The sequence below is a fragment of the Tursiops truncatus genome, chromosome 1, assembly GCF_011762595.2.
Source record: "Tursiops truncatus isolate mTurTru1 chromosome 1, mTurTru1.mat.Y, whole genome shotgun sequence".
NCBI classification, from domain to species: Eukaryota; Metazoa; Chordata; class Mammalia; order Artiodactyla; family Delphinidae; genus Tursiops; species Tursiops truncatus.
The window spans coordinates 140,800,343-140,815,094 of NC_047034.1; the positions used below are offsets into that span (position 1 = coordinate 140,800,343).

A 14,752-nucleotide genomic window follows, 5' to 3' on the forward strand; every position below is an offset into this window, starting at 1 on the left:
AAACAAATCCCTGATATAGGTTCTGTGATCCATTCATTCAAAAATATTTATTGGGCTTCCCTGGTGGCGCAGTGGTTGAGAGTCCGCCTGCTGATGCAGGGAACACGGGTTCGTGCCCCGGTCCGGGAAGATCCCACATGCCGCGGAGCGGCTGGGCCCATGAGCCATGGCCGCTGAGCCTGTGCGTCCGGAGCCTGTGTTCCGCAAAGGGATAGGCCACAACAGTGAGAGGCCCACGTACCGCAAAAAAAAAAAAAAAAAATTATTGAACACCTAAGATATGCCAGATGCATTGAAGGGCAATGAAAGGAACCCCTATAACTTTCAGTTTATCTGCATGAAGTAAAATGTAGTACCTACATCTTAGTGGAAAGTATCTGTGAGAGGATTTGAGGTTTTGAGGGTTTTGTGTGAGATCAAGGCTAAAAATAAGAACCAGGGCATTCACCTCTTTGAGCGCAGATTCCTCATCTGTAAAATGAGGGAGTTGACCCTACATGTACCTGTCACAGGATTTGTCACGTGTGAGGTAGCTTCCCTGCTAGTCTGAGAATTCCGAGGGCAGGGATCACGTGGGTCTTACCGGCACAGTGTAGGCTCAGTAAATATTTGTGTACTTGATGACTCTCGCAGGGACTTTCTAGATCTAATATTCTGTGCTCTGCTATGGCTAAATTAAAGGCCCAACTACATTCTGTGAAGGCCCAGAAAAAATGTTGCTGGATCCCAAGGAACTTCCTAGAATAGGTGCCCTTTGACTTGGACCTCAAAGGTTAGATAGGATTACAGTGGGCAGGGAAGTCCTGGATTCCAGTGACCTCTTTCCTGCCCTCTGCCCTCAAGGATCTACCAGTTACTACCTATGTGAACTTGGACTCCAGTTTTCTCACTTGTAAATCAATAGTGACAATAATTCATGGTGTGCTGGAAAGAATACTGGATGTGGAGTCAGAATATTTGCATTTGAGTCCCAGCCTAACCAAAAAATAAGTAGCTGCATGACCTTAGGAAAGTTACCTCTCTAAGTCTCAATTTCCCTACGTGCAAAATAAAGCAGTCAGACTGGATGACCTCAAAGATTGGTTTCTTCTGGCTCTAAAAAATCTGTATCACAGGGTCATTCTTAGGATCCAATGAGATGATGCAACAAAAACGCTTGTGAACTGTAGGGTGCTCTGAGTGTGGTCTGTACTACTGAGGACAGATGGGTGTAACACCAAGCCAGCTTTAACGGAATACTCTTTCCTTTCCTCAGTCCTCTGCTTCTCCTTGGCTACACTGAACCTCCCCAGAAAGCTCTCTCCCTCGGCTTTCCTCCCAGTCCCATGGGACATAATGTCTCGGCTCCCAGGTGCTGCAAAATACAAAGGGCTTGGAGCTTGGCAGCTGTGGGTTGGGGCGCAGGGTGAGGGGAGAACCAGCCCAGAAGCTCTTATTACTTGCGTCCCTGGTGTCATCATCCCCACCCCCCAACCTGGCCTGGAGGGAATGAATTGAAGAGGGGGGGATGGAGGAGTTTGGCTGGGGGAGCATGTATATAACAGGGCAGGATCCAGGGATGGAGGCCCCAGAGATAACCTCTTACTAGTTGTGTGATCTCTTAAGTCTGTCACTGCTCTGGGCCTCCCTCTTTTGTCTATAACATGGAAAGGAATCAGAAACAAGAGGTGACCCTTTTCTCACAGGTGCTTTTCCAACCAATCCTGAGGTTCTAAATGAGTTTTCCCTCCTCAACACATAATCAGCCCTTGGGTTTCATTCACCAGCATTCTTAGTAAGTGCCTACTATATGCCAGATGCTATAGTTGAGGGCCTGGGATTTAGCTAAATAAAGATTGGGTCTCAAGATGCTCATAGGGAATTCCCGGGTGGTCCAATGGTTAAGACTCTGCACTTCCAACGCCAGGGCCCAGGTTCGACCCCTGGTCAGGGAACTGAGGTCCCACAAGCAAGCCGCGCAGTGTGGCAAAAAAAAGACGCTCATAATCTGGAAGAGGAGACAGATGAATGAACCAGTAGCTATAATAAATGTGATGTGTGCGATGATATAATGCCAAATCGTAAAAGGGCAGAGGAAGAAGTTACTTTGTCAGAGGAGAGGAGGCCAAGGAAAGTTTCCGAGGATGTGACCTTGAAGAAGATTGTGAATTATAAAAGAGAAAGGGGATTTCAGGCAAAGATGAGCATATCAGGTTAAGGCCCAGGGGTGTGAAGGAGCAGTGTTTGGGAAACCACTAGTTAGGCAAAGCTGGAACTCACTGGTTCAGTGGAGGAATGGGAGGGAAGAAACTGGAAAGGAAACCTGAGTAGATCCTGAAGGGTCTACGTTCTATGGAGTTGCTTGGACCCCATCGTGTGGGCAGCCGGGGAAGGGATTTAGACCCAGAGTAAGGAGATGAGATTTGGATTTTTAGAAATTCCCATCTGACATTCAGTGTGCTCTGTCAAAAATGTTGCAGTCACCCACAAAATTCACCCTTTCAACCAGTATTTTTTGGAAGTCTCCCCCACCCCATGTGCCAGGGCTGTGCCAGGCACTGGAGACACAATAGTAGGCAAAACCAGACATCCTGTTCTTGTGGCCCTTGCAGTTTGGCAGGGAAGACAGACTTTAATCAAATAATTACACAAATAAATGCAAAATTACAGTGGGGAGGAGTGCTAAAAAGAAGAAGTACATGGTGCCAGGAGAACCTGTAACTGGAGCATTTGACATTGCCAGGATGGTCAGGCCAGTTCCTCTGCTGAGCTGAGCTCCAAAGGAAGAGTGTTGCCTCAAGGAAAGGTGCTAGAAGGCTCTATGGGAATGGGCTTCTCCTGCCTCAGAATTCCCATCCAATGCACATTTCTCTTTCCAGTCAACAGACAGTGTAGACTTCAAGTAGGTATGTGTAGTATTCAACCTTTTATCTTCAGGACCTAGCCAACACTTGCCACAGAATCAGTGCCCAGTGAAGATTTGAAAAAAAAAAAAAAAATAGAAAGGAAAAGGAGGAATACCCTCCCTTTAGGCACTTTAGATATTTGAAGATAGCAGTACGATTCCCCAAAGCTTCTTCCTTCCTTCAGTTGCTTCTCCCATGACACAGTTTCAAGTTCCCGTCACTGTTCTGGTCATTCTGTTTAATTGTGGTGCCTGTCACACGTGATTTAAACATCAGGGATGTAGCCCTGTGCCATGTGCATTGGTCTCTTGGAGTCAGAAGACCTGGTTTTATTTAAGCCTCTTTTCATCATTCACCTCTTCAAGGTGCAGTTGTTTTGTGTGTGTGTGTGTGTGTGTGTGTGTAATGGAGATATTGGTTCTTCTCTTACAAGATTTCTCTGGGAACTAACTGAGATAGTAAGAAAAAACCTTTGTAAACTCTAAGAGCTAAACAAACCTAGAACTTAAATATTTGGAGGGCTGCCACATGAGTGAAAAAATAGATTTATTCTTTGGGTCTCCAGAGAACAGCGTTAAATCAATGAATAGAAATTACCACATGCAGCTTTCAGCTCTATGGAAGGAAGAAATGTTCTAATACTCAGAACTGTCCATCAGTGGAGTGGCTGCCTTTGGAGGTGGTAGGCATCCAACATTGGGAACACTCAATGTAAGTATGCTGTAGAAGGAATTCCTTTTTTAAGTGAGCGGGTGGATTGAGTAACTTCTAAGATTTACTTTTAATTTTAGAACTCAACAATCTGATAGTCAAGACAAGTGGAGGAGCTGGGAGGGGGCATATGTGGCAGAGAGAGTAGCATGAACAGACATATGGAGCAGAAATTAGTATTGCATGTGTGGGTGACAAGGAGGAAACTCCAGAAAGAAATGATGGATCTGTGTTGGATCAATGATTCAATCAAGACAGAGAACATAACTAATATTGTTGAGCACCTGTGTGCCAGACACACGTGATTCCATTTAAGCTTTGTGGGTGATTTCCAGCCTTACCCTCTGGTGGAGGGGAGATTGTTGGCCTTAGGAAGTCTTAGACATGGTTGGAGGATCTCCTATCTGGAAGGCTTCAGGGTGGGCTGGGTCCTGTCCTGAGGGGCAGAGAGGGATTCAGAATACACAGTCTGGTTGGGCTATAGGCTGTGCTGAAAATACACACTTGTCAAAAGACTGAATCTGAATCCTGACTCTGCTTCCTTATAGCTTGTGACTCTAGCAATTTCCTTAACCTCTGTGACCCTCAGTTAATCCATATATAAAATGGGGACTCAAACTCGTCCTGCTTCAGGCTGAGATAATAATTAAGAGAAATAACGTAGAGCAAAGGGCATCCCAGGAAGAGCACAGGCTTTGGAATCAGACCTAGCTTTGAATCTGTCTGCCATGAACTGGTTGCAAGATTGTAGGCAAGTTATTTAAATTTTTCTCATCTGTAAATAAAGATAACAGTATTTCAAGGCTGTTTTGAAAATTAAGTACAGTAGGAAAAGTGCTTAGCATAGTGCCTGGCACATAGCAGTTTTATTTTGTTAGTACAAATAATAAGATCCCATATATGAAGCACTTATCAAAGCGCCTGGCACATAGCAAGTGTCTGTCGGCCACACTGACAGGGCTGCTGCAGGCCAGGATGGTGGCTTGTGCATCATGGTGTCCGCTCTCTGGCATAAGGCTCTGCCCATATGAAGAGCTCAATGAGTGTCTGCTTCGTAGAAGTGAATTGATTGCTCTTGATGACACGGTCTCCTTCCTCAAGTAGCCAGTGAGTCATGCCTCTTTCTTTCTCCTCCTTCCTGTCTCCTCTTTGGTTCTATTTCTGACTCTCCTCAGTGGGAGGGGAATCAATGTTCGTCAAAGTGATTTTTAAAAATAAAAGAGAGAGGGAGGTTTAGAAGTGATTCTCTGGGCTACTTTCTATTGAGCACAGGGTAGTGAGAGCTGGATTGTTGTTTCCAACCTTGCTTTTCTTTAGATGAATAACAACAACAACAACAATATCAACAGTAATAGCAGTAGCTACTATGAACTTCATTGAGCACCTACTATGTGCCTGGCACTCTGCCAAGCTCTACCAGTACATTGTCACTGATCCTCACATAACCACTTCAGGGCTGGTATTATTATCACCACTTTATTGATGAGGAAATTAAGGCTTAGAAAAGTAAAATAATAATGAAAATGACAAATACTCCTATATTTGAGTATCTATTATGAGCCAGACATTTAAAGTAATCTTAGTTAATTACAAACACCCTACAAAGTAAGCATTATTATTCCATTCGAATCGTGAGGAAGCTGAGCCTCAGAGAGATGAAAGAACCAAGCTGTCCAAAAGCACACAGTTGATGAGTAGCAGAGCTGGGAGTCAGACCAAAGCCAGATCAACGATTTTTTTAATTTTTATTATTTTTATTTTATTAATTTTTTTTTTTTTTTGGCGGTACGTGGACCTCTCACTGTTGTGGCCTCTCCCGTTGCGGAGCACAGGCTCCGGACGCGCAGGCTCAGTGGCCATGGCTCACGGGCCCAGCCGCTCCGCGACATGTGGGATCCTCCCAGACTGGGGCACGAACCCGTGTGCCCTGCATCGGCAGGCGGACTCTCAACCACTGCGCCACCAGGGAAGCCCCAACTCTTTTTTAAAAATAAATTTTATTTATTTATTTATTTATTTTTGGCTGCATTAGGTCTTTGTTGCTGCGTGTGGGCTTTTCTCTAGTTGTGGCAAGCGGGGGCTACTCTTCATTGTGGTGGGCGGGCTTCTCATTGGGGTGGCTTCTCTTGTTGCGGAGCACAGGCTCTAGGTGCGCGGGCTTCAGTAGTTGTGGCTCGTGGGCTCTAGAGTGCAGGCTCAGTAGTTGTGGCGCATGGGCTTAGTTGCTCCGTGGCATGTGGGATCTTCCCGGACCAGGGATGGAACCCGTGTCCCCTGCATTAGTAGGCAGATTCTCAACCACTGAGCCACCAGGGAAGTCCAAAGCCTGCTCAACTCTTAACTCATCCATTCCCTTTCTGTCTGGCCACTTTCTGCTCCTTGAGGGAAGCATCATATTGAGACCCTGGGTGGAGGCAGCCCTGGGCAGGTTTGAATGAGAAGGAAGTGGCACATGGCATGATACTCATTCACTCCTGTTGGGCAGACCCTGGGAAGCTGGCCCTGCTCCTGGGGCTGACTGTGGAAGTACAAAAATAATGCCTAAGTGACATTTACTCTGTATCAGGAACTGTTCCAAGCATTTTAGATATAATAACGTTCTTAATCTTCACGATAACTTTGTGAAATAGGTATTGTTATTATTCCCGTTTTATAAATGAAGAAACTAAGGCCCCCCGAAAGGAAAATTGCCCCAGGAGGGGATTACCGAAGAGCATGAATACCAGGAGACAGCAATCATTGGGAGCCATTTTAGAGGCTGCCTGCCATTGTCACATAGTAAGTGCTAAAACAGGGGTTTACACCCAGAAGTCTAATTCCAGAGACCGTGCTCCTAACCTTAAAACTATGTGGCCTTTTTGTTTAACAAGGTGGTGATTGAATCCCTACTGTGTGCATAGCCCTGTGCTAGGCACTGGGAGTACAGAGGTGAAACTGATTCCATGTCCAAGCTCATTTATTATTCTATACCAGGATTTCCAATTAATTGGGCATCAATTGGGTGGCAGGATTCTTTGTCAAAGAGCTGGGGCACAGGGCCAGGCTCCAGGCAGAGATAAGAGACTGGAAACTCTCATAGAGAAATGGTATAATGTGGGTGGAATGAGAAGAGATGAGAACTGCTGGCAGTGCAGTTGCTCAGAAATCCTGCTTGGGCCTTTCGATCACCAGTCTGGACAGGTGACTTAATTCCAAACCCTACAGGACAAGATTTAAGGTCTGAGCCTGTAGATTGGAGGGAGGAGTCTCATCTGTTGTGTTGGCTCTGAGGAGCTCAGGAAGCAGAGGTAAGAGTGTGGGAGGGGAGGATCAAATTCTGCTGCAGTGTTTCATAGGTACACACACACACACAGAGCTTTTGTGAGATATGGCAGACAGTGAATATTTCTCTAATATTAGTGCCTAAGATTCCTGTGTTAGATGTTTACTCACTCACTCTCACTCACTCAATCATCTATCTCTTCATTCATTCTTTAATTCATTCATCCACTCACCCATTCATGAGCTGGATAAAATTCTGTTTGCCAGAACTCTTAGGGAGAAGTACTTGTATGTGGTCAGAAGGAATACTCTGTTAGGCTGCTTGAGGTAAAGAGTAAGACACCCAAAAACCTGCTCAGCAAACAGAAGATGGTGATTCCTATGCTCTCCAAGGATGGTGGGTGTGTTAAATGCAGATTTTGTTTTGCTGAGTAATGTGCAAGTCTGGGTCAGAGCTGAATTGCTCAGGACATGAAGAAACTGAGCCCTGCCAGAAACAAAACCCATCTGTCATCATGCCCTGTAATTCGCCTCTTAAATACCTCTTGAGTCTATTTCTACTCCATCCTCATTGCTACCACTCTAGTTCAAACCCATCTTAGGTCGCACCTGAACCACTGCAAAGATCTAACCAACCAGCTTTCCTGCCTCCCATCTCTACTTCCTCCAGTTCATTCTCCACATCAGAGTCAGAGTGATCTTTCTAAAGTTCAGATCCAATCATGTTAATCTCCTGTCTCAAAATCTTTGACCCTAAAAAGATCAAGTTCAAACTCCATAGCATGGCATTCAAAGCTCTTTCTAGCTTCATCTACTCATTTCCCACCGTTCCTTAAGTTCTTCTGGAGTAGTCACTGGAAAAACATCTTCCTTCTGCCAAAATACCTTTCCTTCACTTTTCTGCTTGGAAAATTCTTCTTTCGGAGAATCCCTGTTGTCTCCTTCTGTTACCAAGTAAGCACATCTGTAGGTAATGCTCCTGGGCTTGGTACATGGGAGTGGCTATGCCATCTACCACATTTCCCATTCTCTCCTGGGCGTATTATAGGATTGTGCTTTCTTGGGTATGGGCATGTGACTTGCTTTGGCCAGTGAATGGGAAAAGTGGAAGAGCCAACACATGACTCATACACTTTCTTTCCCTTTCGTAGCCACCCTGTCACTCTTTTTTTTTTTCGGTACGCAGGCCTCTCACTGTTGTGGCCTCTACTGTTGCGGAGCACAGGCTCCAGATGCGCAGACTCAGCGGCCATGGCTCACGGGCCCAGCCACTCCGCAGCGTGTGGGATCTTCCCAGACTGGGGCACGAACCTGTGTCCCCTGCATTGGCAGGTGGACTCTCAACCACTGCGCCACCTGGGAAACCCCACCCTGTCACTCTTTATCCTGGAATGAGGAAGACAAAAAGCAGAGCACCCAGCCAACCCTTGATGGATATGTAAAAATAGTGAAAAATAAAACCTTGTTTTTGAAGCTGTTGAGATTTTGAGATTGCGTATTATTGAATAACCCGGTCTACCCTAACTGGTACACTATCTCTGCTTTGACATCTTCCATAACTACCTAAAACCACCATGTTTCTACCTTATCTGACTCGTGTAACACATTTTCTTTATGCCACATACCCGGTACTGATGACATACTGCCACATATTGCTATTATGAGTTCAGTGGTATGTCTTAGCCACCTCTTTACTTTTACTGAGGCTTCCTTAGGGCAAGGATGGTCCTTGTTCCATTTCTGTGTCACACAAAGTATGGTTCATAGCCAAGGCAATATACTGTAATGGGTGTAGGAGTCAGACATACTTGTTTTGAATCCCAAATCTTACATTTGATGGGCAATCTCTCTGAACTTCAGTTTTCCCTTTTGTAAAATGGGAGTAATGATATGTACCCTACAGGGTTTTTCTAAAGTTTGTGGATAACAGGTGCAACATATGTACAATTAATGGCAGGCTATAATTCTTATTCTCATTATTTGTTTTTATTTTTTTAACCATTTATTTATTTATTTAGGCGTGCTAGGTCTTAGTTGTGGCATGCAGGCTTCTTATTTTTAATTTTTTAATTAATTAATTTATTTTGGGCTGCTTTGGGTCATCGTTGCTGCGCATGGGCTTTCTCTAGTTGCGGTGAGCTGGGGCTACTCTTCTTTGTGGTGCATGGGCTTCTCATTGAGGTGGTTTCTCTTGTTGCAGAGCACAGGCTCTAGGTGCACAGGCTTCAGCAGTTGTGGCACATGGGCTCAGTAGCTGTGGCTTGCAGGCTCTAGAGCACAGGCTCAGTAGTTGTGGTGCACGGGCTTCATTGCTTCGCGGCATGTGGGATCTTCCTGGACCAGGGCTCAAACCCGTGTCCCCTGCATTGGCAGGCGGATTCTTAACTACTGTGCCACCAGAGAAGTCCAGCATGCAGGCTTCTTAGTTGTGGCGTGCAGATATCTTAGTTGCGGTGTGCAGACTTCTTAGTTGCAGCGTGTGACTCTTAGTTGCAGCATGTGGACTTCTTAGTTGCAGCATGCATGTGGGATCTAGTTCCCCGACCAGGGATCAAACCCAGGCCCTCTGCATTGAGAGCATGGAACCTTACCCACTGGATCACCAGGGAAGTCCCTATTTGTTTTTATTATCATTATGGATAGTGTTCAGTAAATGCCTGTGGATAAATCTTTCACTGATTGAGGTATAATGGTATGTGCATTGGACTTGGAATCAGAAGTCCTAGATTTAAGGCATAGCTTTTGTCACCAGCATTGTGGCCTTGGAAAAATCACTTACCCTCTCTGCATTTTTGCATTCTCAACTACAAAATGTAAATACTGATCCCTACCTCATAGAGATAACTATAAAATTTAAATAAGATAATATATGAGGAAATGTTTTACACGTGCTCAAGTATCACACATCTAAAACCAATGATTCAGAGAAGACCGGCTGGTCCCCTCACATAAGGACCGTGTGGACATTGTGAAGCATCCCAGTGTACTCCAGTAGCACTTTGTTGTGGGGCTTGGCTTATCTTGCTTACATGTTTGTCTTTCCAACTAGACTGTGAGCTGCTTGAGATAAAGAATTGTCTTCGTCTTTTTTTAGTAAAAATGTTTGTTTCTCCTTATATAAGTAATACATGCTTAGCATAGAGGAAATAAAAATAACTGAAGAAAATGAAAATCCTGGTAATTCTTATCTTTCATACAGAGATAATCACTATTAACCTTTTGATGTGTTTCTTTCCAGTTTCCTTCTCTGCATATGTAGTTATGAAACTGACATTATATCACACATATGAGAATTGTTCCATTATAATAAATATTCTTGTATAAATAAACACATTAAAAATCTTGTATTTTAACCATTCTCCTATTGTTGAATATATAGGTTGGTGTCAGTTTTTCAATGTCTAAATAAAGTTGTAAGAAGCATTTTTGTGCATAAATATTTGTCTGATATTCTATTTTTGTAGAAAAAGTTTTTAGAAGGAAAAATTTCTAGTTCAAAGGGTACAACTATTTTTAATGCTCTTGGGACTTCCAAATTGATTACCAGAAAGATTGAACCAAGTGTCATTCCCACAAGCAAGGTATGAGGTTATACATCTCACTACATCCTCAACTATAATGGGAATTATAATTAAAAATAAGGTTAAAACCTATTAATATAATAATTATCCATTTACATTTCTTCTGTGAATTGTTCTTTACTCCTGTTCATTTTTCTATTGGGATTTTAATTATCTTCTTATTAATTTCTATGAGGTTTCAGAAACCATATTATTCTAGTCACCAAGTACAATAAAAGATACATAATAGGTGCTCCTTAAATATACTTTGGATGATTTTAATTGTCCTGGGGACTCTTTAGAAACAAAGCAGACTTTCTAGGAGGCTGACACTTTCCTTTTCCCACCCAGGACACGGCTGGACAGGAGCGGTACCGGACCATCACCACAGCCTATTACCGTGGAGCCATGGGCTTCATCCTGATGTATGACGTCACCAATGAGGAATCCTTCAATGCTGTCCAAGACTGGTATGAGATTCGTTCCTTCACCCACTCATCAAACTGTTCATGAAAACCTAGTATGTACTAGGCTCTGTGCTATGTGCTAGGGAAACTCGAATGAATCAGACATGGCTCCTGTCCTCAAAAAGTTCACAGATGAGAGGAGAGGACAGATCAGTGAGCAGTCAATGAAAATATCATGTGACAGGTGCAGTGATGAGAGTGGCACCAGGGCTGTGGGAACCCAGCGGAGGGCTCTGACCCAGCCTGGGAAGTCAGGGAAGTTGTCCTGGAATTGCTGACACATATGCTGCGTTTTGAAAGATGAACAGGAGTTAGCCAGAGGGACAAATGGGTAAGAATGTTCCAGAAAAATAGTACAGATGTGCAAAGATAAGAAGGTAAGTGAGAGGGTAAGAAGAGCAGAGGTCATGAAGGATTATGTGTGCTGGGGTGAGGGATTTGGATTTTATCTGGTAGGTGAGGACATTTGAACAGGGAAACAACAGGTTCAAATTAGTGTTTTAGAGACATCATTCTGGACATAGTGCTAAGTGAATCCACATATTGCTTCCCTATAAAGTTTATCCCTGGGCCGGGGGTCCAAGTTCATAAAGATTCAATATCTTGATACGATAGAAATCGGCACAGTTCCCCAGAGGTATAACCTCTGAGCAACTTACATCTTTCTTCCTGGAGCATTACTCACAGGGAGAAGGGAGCACGAGAGGAAGGGCACGTGAGACAGAGGGCCAGGACCCGGTGCCCCTAATCAGTGGAAAGGATGGGGAAGATGGAGCGTGTGTGCCTGGCTCTTCTTCACAATCAGAGAGGCTGAGTAGGCTGGGCACACAGCAGCAGAGCTGGCCAGTGCCAAGCTTGTCTCCCGCTCTTCTTTGCCCAACAGCTACCCTTTGAAGACTTCCTGTCTCCCAAGGAACAGTTGTCATGACTATGTGCAGCACTGTTGGTGCCTTGGAGCCTTGAGCTGGGAGTGGCCTTGCAGGCTGCTTGCCACGTTCTCCCCACCACCCCCTGAGTTCTGAGCATCAGTCTAGGGTGCCACCCACATGCCTGTCACCCATGTGTTGTCCTTCTTAGTCTGTTGGTCATCCCCTTCTTCCTCCTTTCTCCCCCTTTCCTTTTAACAAGTCCTTCTCTCCACCTTCCTTTTTTCTCCTTTCCTCCCTCTTTTTTCCCTTCCTCTCTCTTTATGCCTCTTTTTTCTCCTGCTTTTTTCCTTTCTTGTTCCCTCTCTTCCCTCCTCCAGTCATGATTTTTCTCTTCTCCTCCCTTCTCCCATGTCTCCATCTTCCCCCCCCACCTCCCACCACGAAGTGATTAGCTCTTTCTTTAAGTATCTCCACACTGCCCATTCCCTGTCGGCCTTGACCTCCTTCCCTCTCTCCATCAGTCGCTGTTCATTCTGCCTCAGGCACACAGTGACTTTAACACCTGGTGAAGATTCCTCCAAGAATAACCTAAGTTGCTAATCTGGGAGCTGAGCCTGGATGGTGGTGGGAGGAGGGAGGAAGATGACAGAAGAGTGGCATGGGAGACTTGGGGAGTTGGCTCCATGTACCTGTCTTGAAGCTGAAGACTGAATGTCTATCTTTCCCAAGCTCTGGCCTTTAGTTTTGCCTCTGGGAAACTTGGTCCCAGCCTAGCACCCACCTGCCATCTAAGCCCCAGTACCCAGCACAGAACCTGGCTCTCTGTCGGTTCACCACAAATGGTGGTTGAGTAAATTCTAGCCTTTGAGGAAGTGGCTTTTCACCCTTAAAGAGAAGATTGGTGGTGAGATGAGCTTTAGGAGCAGGGTTGGCTATCGGTCCAGGTTGCAGTTAGGGTTAAGTTAGATTGTCAGGGTCAGGATAGGGTCAGATTTTATTTAGATCTGCTTCAGGATCAATCGTTTGCTGGCTTCTTCCTTCATCAGACAATCAATGACTTTTTTTCTCTGTGCTCTATGCTGGGGGCTGGTACCCCAAAGATGAATAAGCCTGTCCCTGCTCTCAAGGAGAGACAGATAAATTCAGCCGAATGTGGCAGGCGCCACAAAAAAGAGTAGGGGAACAAAAGGGAAGGTAATTGTTTCTACCTGATGAGGTATTTGGGGACAGAGTTAGGCCAACTACACAAAAAGATGTCTCCTGAATAAAATGGTCTGATTTTATTTCCTCTGTTTAAAAGTTTGTTTCTCATTATAAAAGTAATACATGCTCACTTTCAAAATTTTGAAAGGTAAAGTATTTTTTTAAAGTTTTGGGACTTCCCTGGTGGTACAGTGGTTGAGAATCTGCCTGGCAATGCAGGGGACACGGGTTCGATCCCTAGTCTGGGAAGATCCCACATGCCTCGGAGCAACTAAGCCCGTGCACCATAACTACTGAGCCTGCGCTCTAGAGCCTGCAAGGCACAACTACTGAGCCTGAGTGCCACAACTACTGAAGCCCATGCACCTAGAGCCCATGCTCCACAACAAGAGAAGCCACCACAATGAGAAGCCCGTGCACAGCAGTGAAGAGTAGCCCCCGCTCGCCACAACTAGAGAAAGTCCGCACGCAGCAACGAAGACCCAACACAGCCAAAAGTAAATAAATGAATAAAATTTCATAATCATCCTACGTGAGGGAAACCACTGCTGACATTTTGGTTTCTACAAATAATAATGATCTAAGGCCTCAGTGAAGAGGAGGAGGGAGAGGCTTGTTGGGCCAGGGGAAGCTTGAGAAGCCTCCCCCAGGCAACTGTGGGATCAGCCCCGAGCCTTGGAGGATGACTTAGTGTGGGGAAGGGATTTCCAGTAAAGGCAAAGGCACATGCCATGGAAGAGCCTTTGGGGAATGGGTGAGGTTTGTGAAGTGAGAGGAAGGGTGATGAGGCTGGAGAGACAGGATGTAAATGGTCTTGAACTCCTAACTGAGGGATCTAGACTTCATCGCTTAGCTAGTCCAGGGACCAGAGAAGACTTTTAAGAAAGGACGAATCATCTGATAGATGTTTTAGAAAGAGCTCTCTGCCTGTGAGGAGAGGGCACTAGAGGTGGACTCCAAATAGGTGAGTGAAGTTTGCAACCAGGGCTTAAGGGTCAGCATCTGTGACAGCCAGCAGGAGCAGAGGTCTGACTGTCCTAGGATGAATTAGCTGACAGTATCTCGTGTGTTGTGAACCCCACTGAAGGGGCTTCTGTGAGCTTTGCAGGGTCCTTTCTAGCCTAGGAGGATGTCGTTAACACCGTCATCTCTCTGTCTCTCTTTAGGGCTACTCAGATCAAGACCTACTCCTGGGACAATGCACAGGTCATCCTGGTGGGGAACAAGTGTGACATGGAGGAAGAGAGGGTTGTTCCCACCGAGAAGGGCCGGCTCCTCGCAGAGCAGCTGGGTATGTGCACGGCACATGTGTATGCACGGGAGTGGGGCAAATGGAGAGGACAAGTGTGTGTTTGTATTTGTGACATTAAAGATGTGCTGTGATTGTGAATTTTGTGCATATGTGCTCTGTGTGTATTGTTTCATATTTGTGTGATGTACATATGGGCTTTGTGCTAGTGAATTCTAGGTATTCATTATTTATGATACATGTATATTTTGTTACATTGAATGTATAAACAATTTTTTATAGATTTATTTATTTTTGGCTGCGTTGGGTCTTCGTTGCTGCACACGGGCTTTCTCTAGTTGCGGTGAGCAGGGGCTACTCTTCGTTGCGGTGCTCAGGCTTCTTCTTGCGGTGGATTCTCTTGTTGTGGAGCATGGGCTCTAGGTGCATGGGCTTCAGTAGTTGTGGTGCGCAGACTCAGTAGTTGTGGCTCGCAGGCTCTAGAGTGCAGGCTCAATAGTTGTGGCGCACAGGCCTAGTTGCTCCGCAGCATGTGAGATCTTCCCAG

General features: G+C 45.1%; 1 protein-coding gene across 4 annotated transcripts in view; it reads left to right on the forward strand.

The window, feature by feature from the left end:
* Nucleotides 1–14,752, forward strand: part of LOC101338839 (ras-related protein Rab-3B) — a 109,389-nt gene that overhangs the window by 75,679 nt on the left and 18,958 nt on the right. For all 4 annotated transcript variants that reach the window (XM_033866803.2, XM_073789848.1, XM_033866818.2 and 1 more), the window contains 2 exons: nt 10,769–10,887; nt 14,123–14,247. In XM_033866803.2, coding sequence (XP_033722694.1) covers nt 10,769–10,887; nt 14,123–14,247 — 244 coding nt within the window. The remainder of the gene's footprint in view (nt 1–10,768; nt 10,888–14,122; nt 14,248–14,752) is intronic.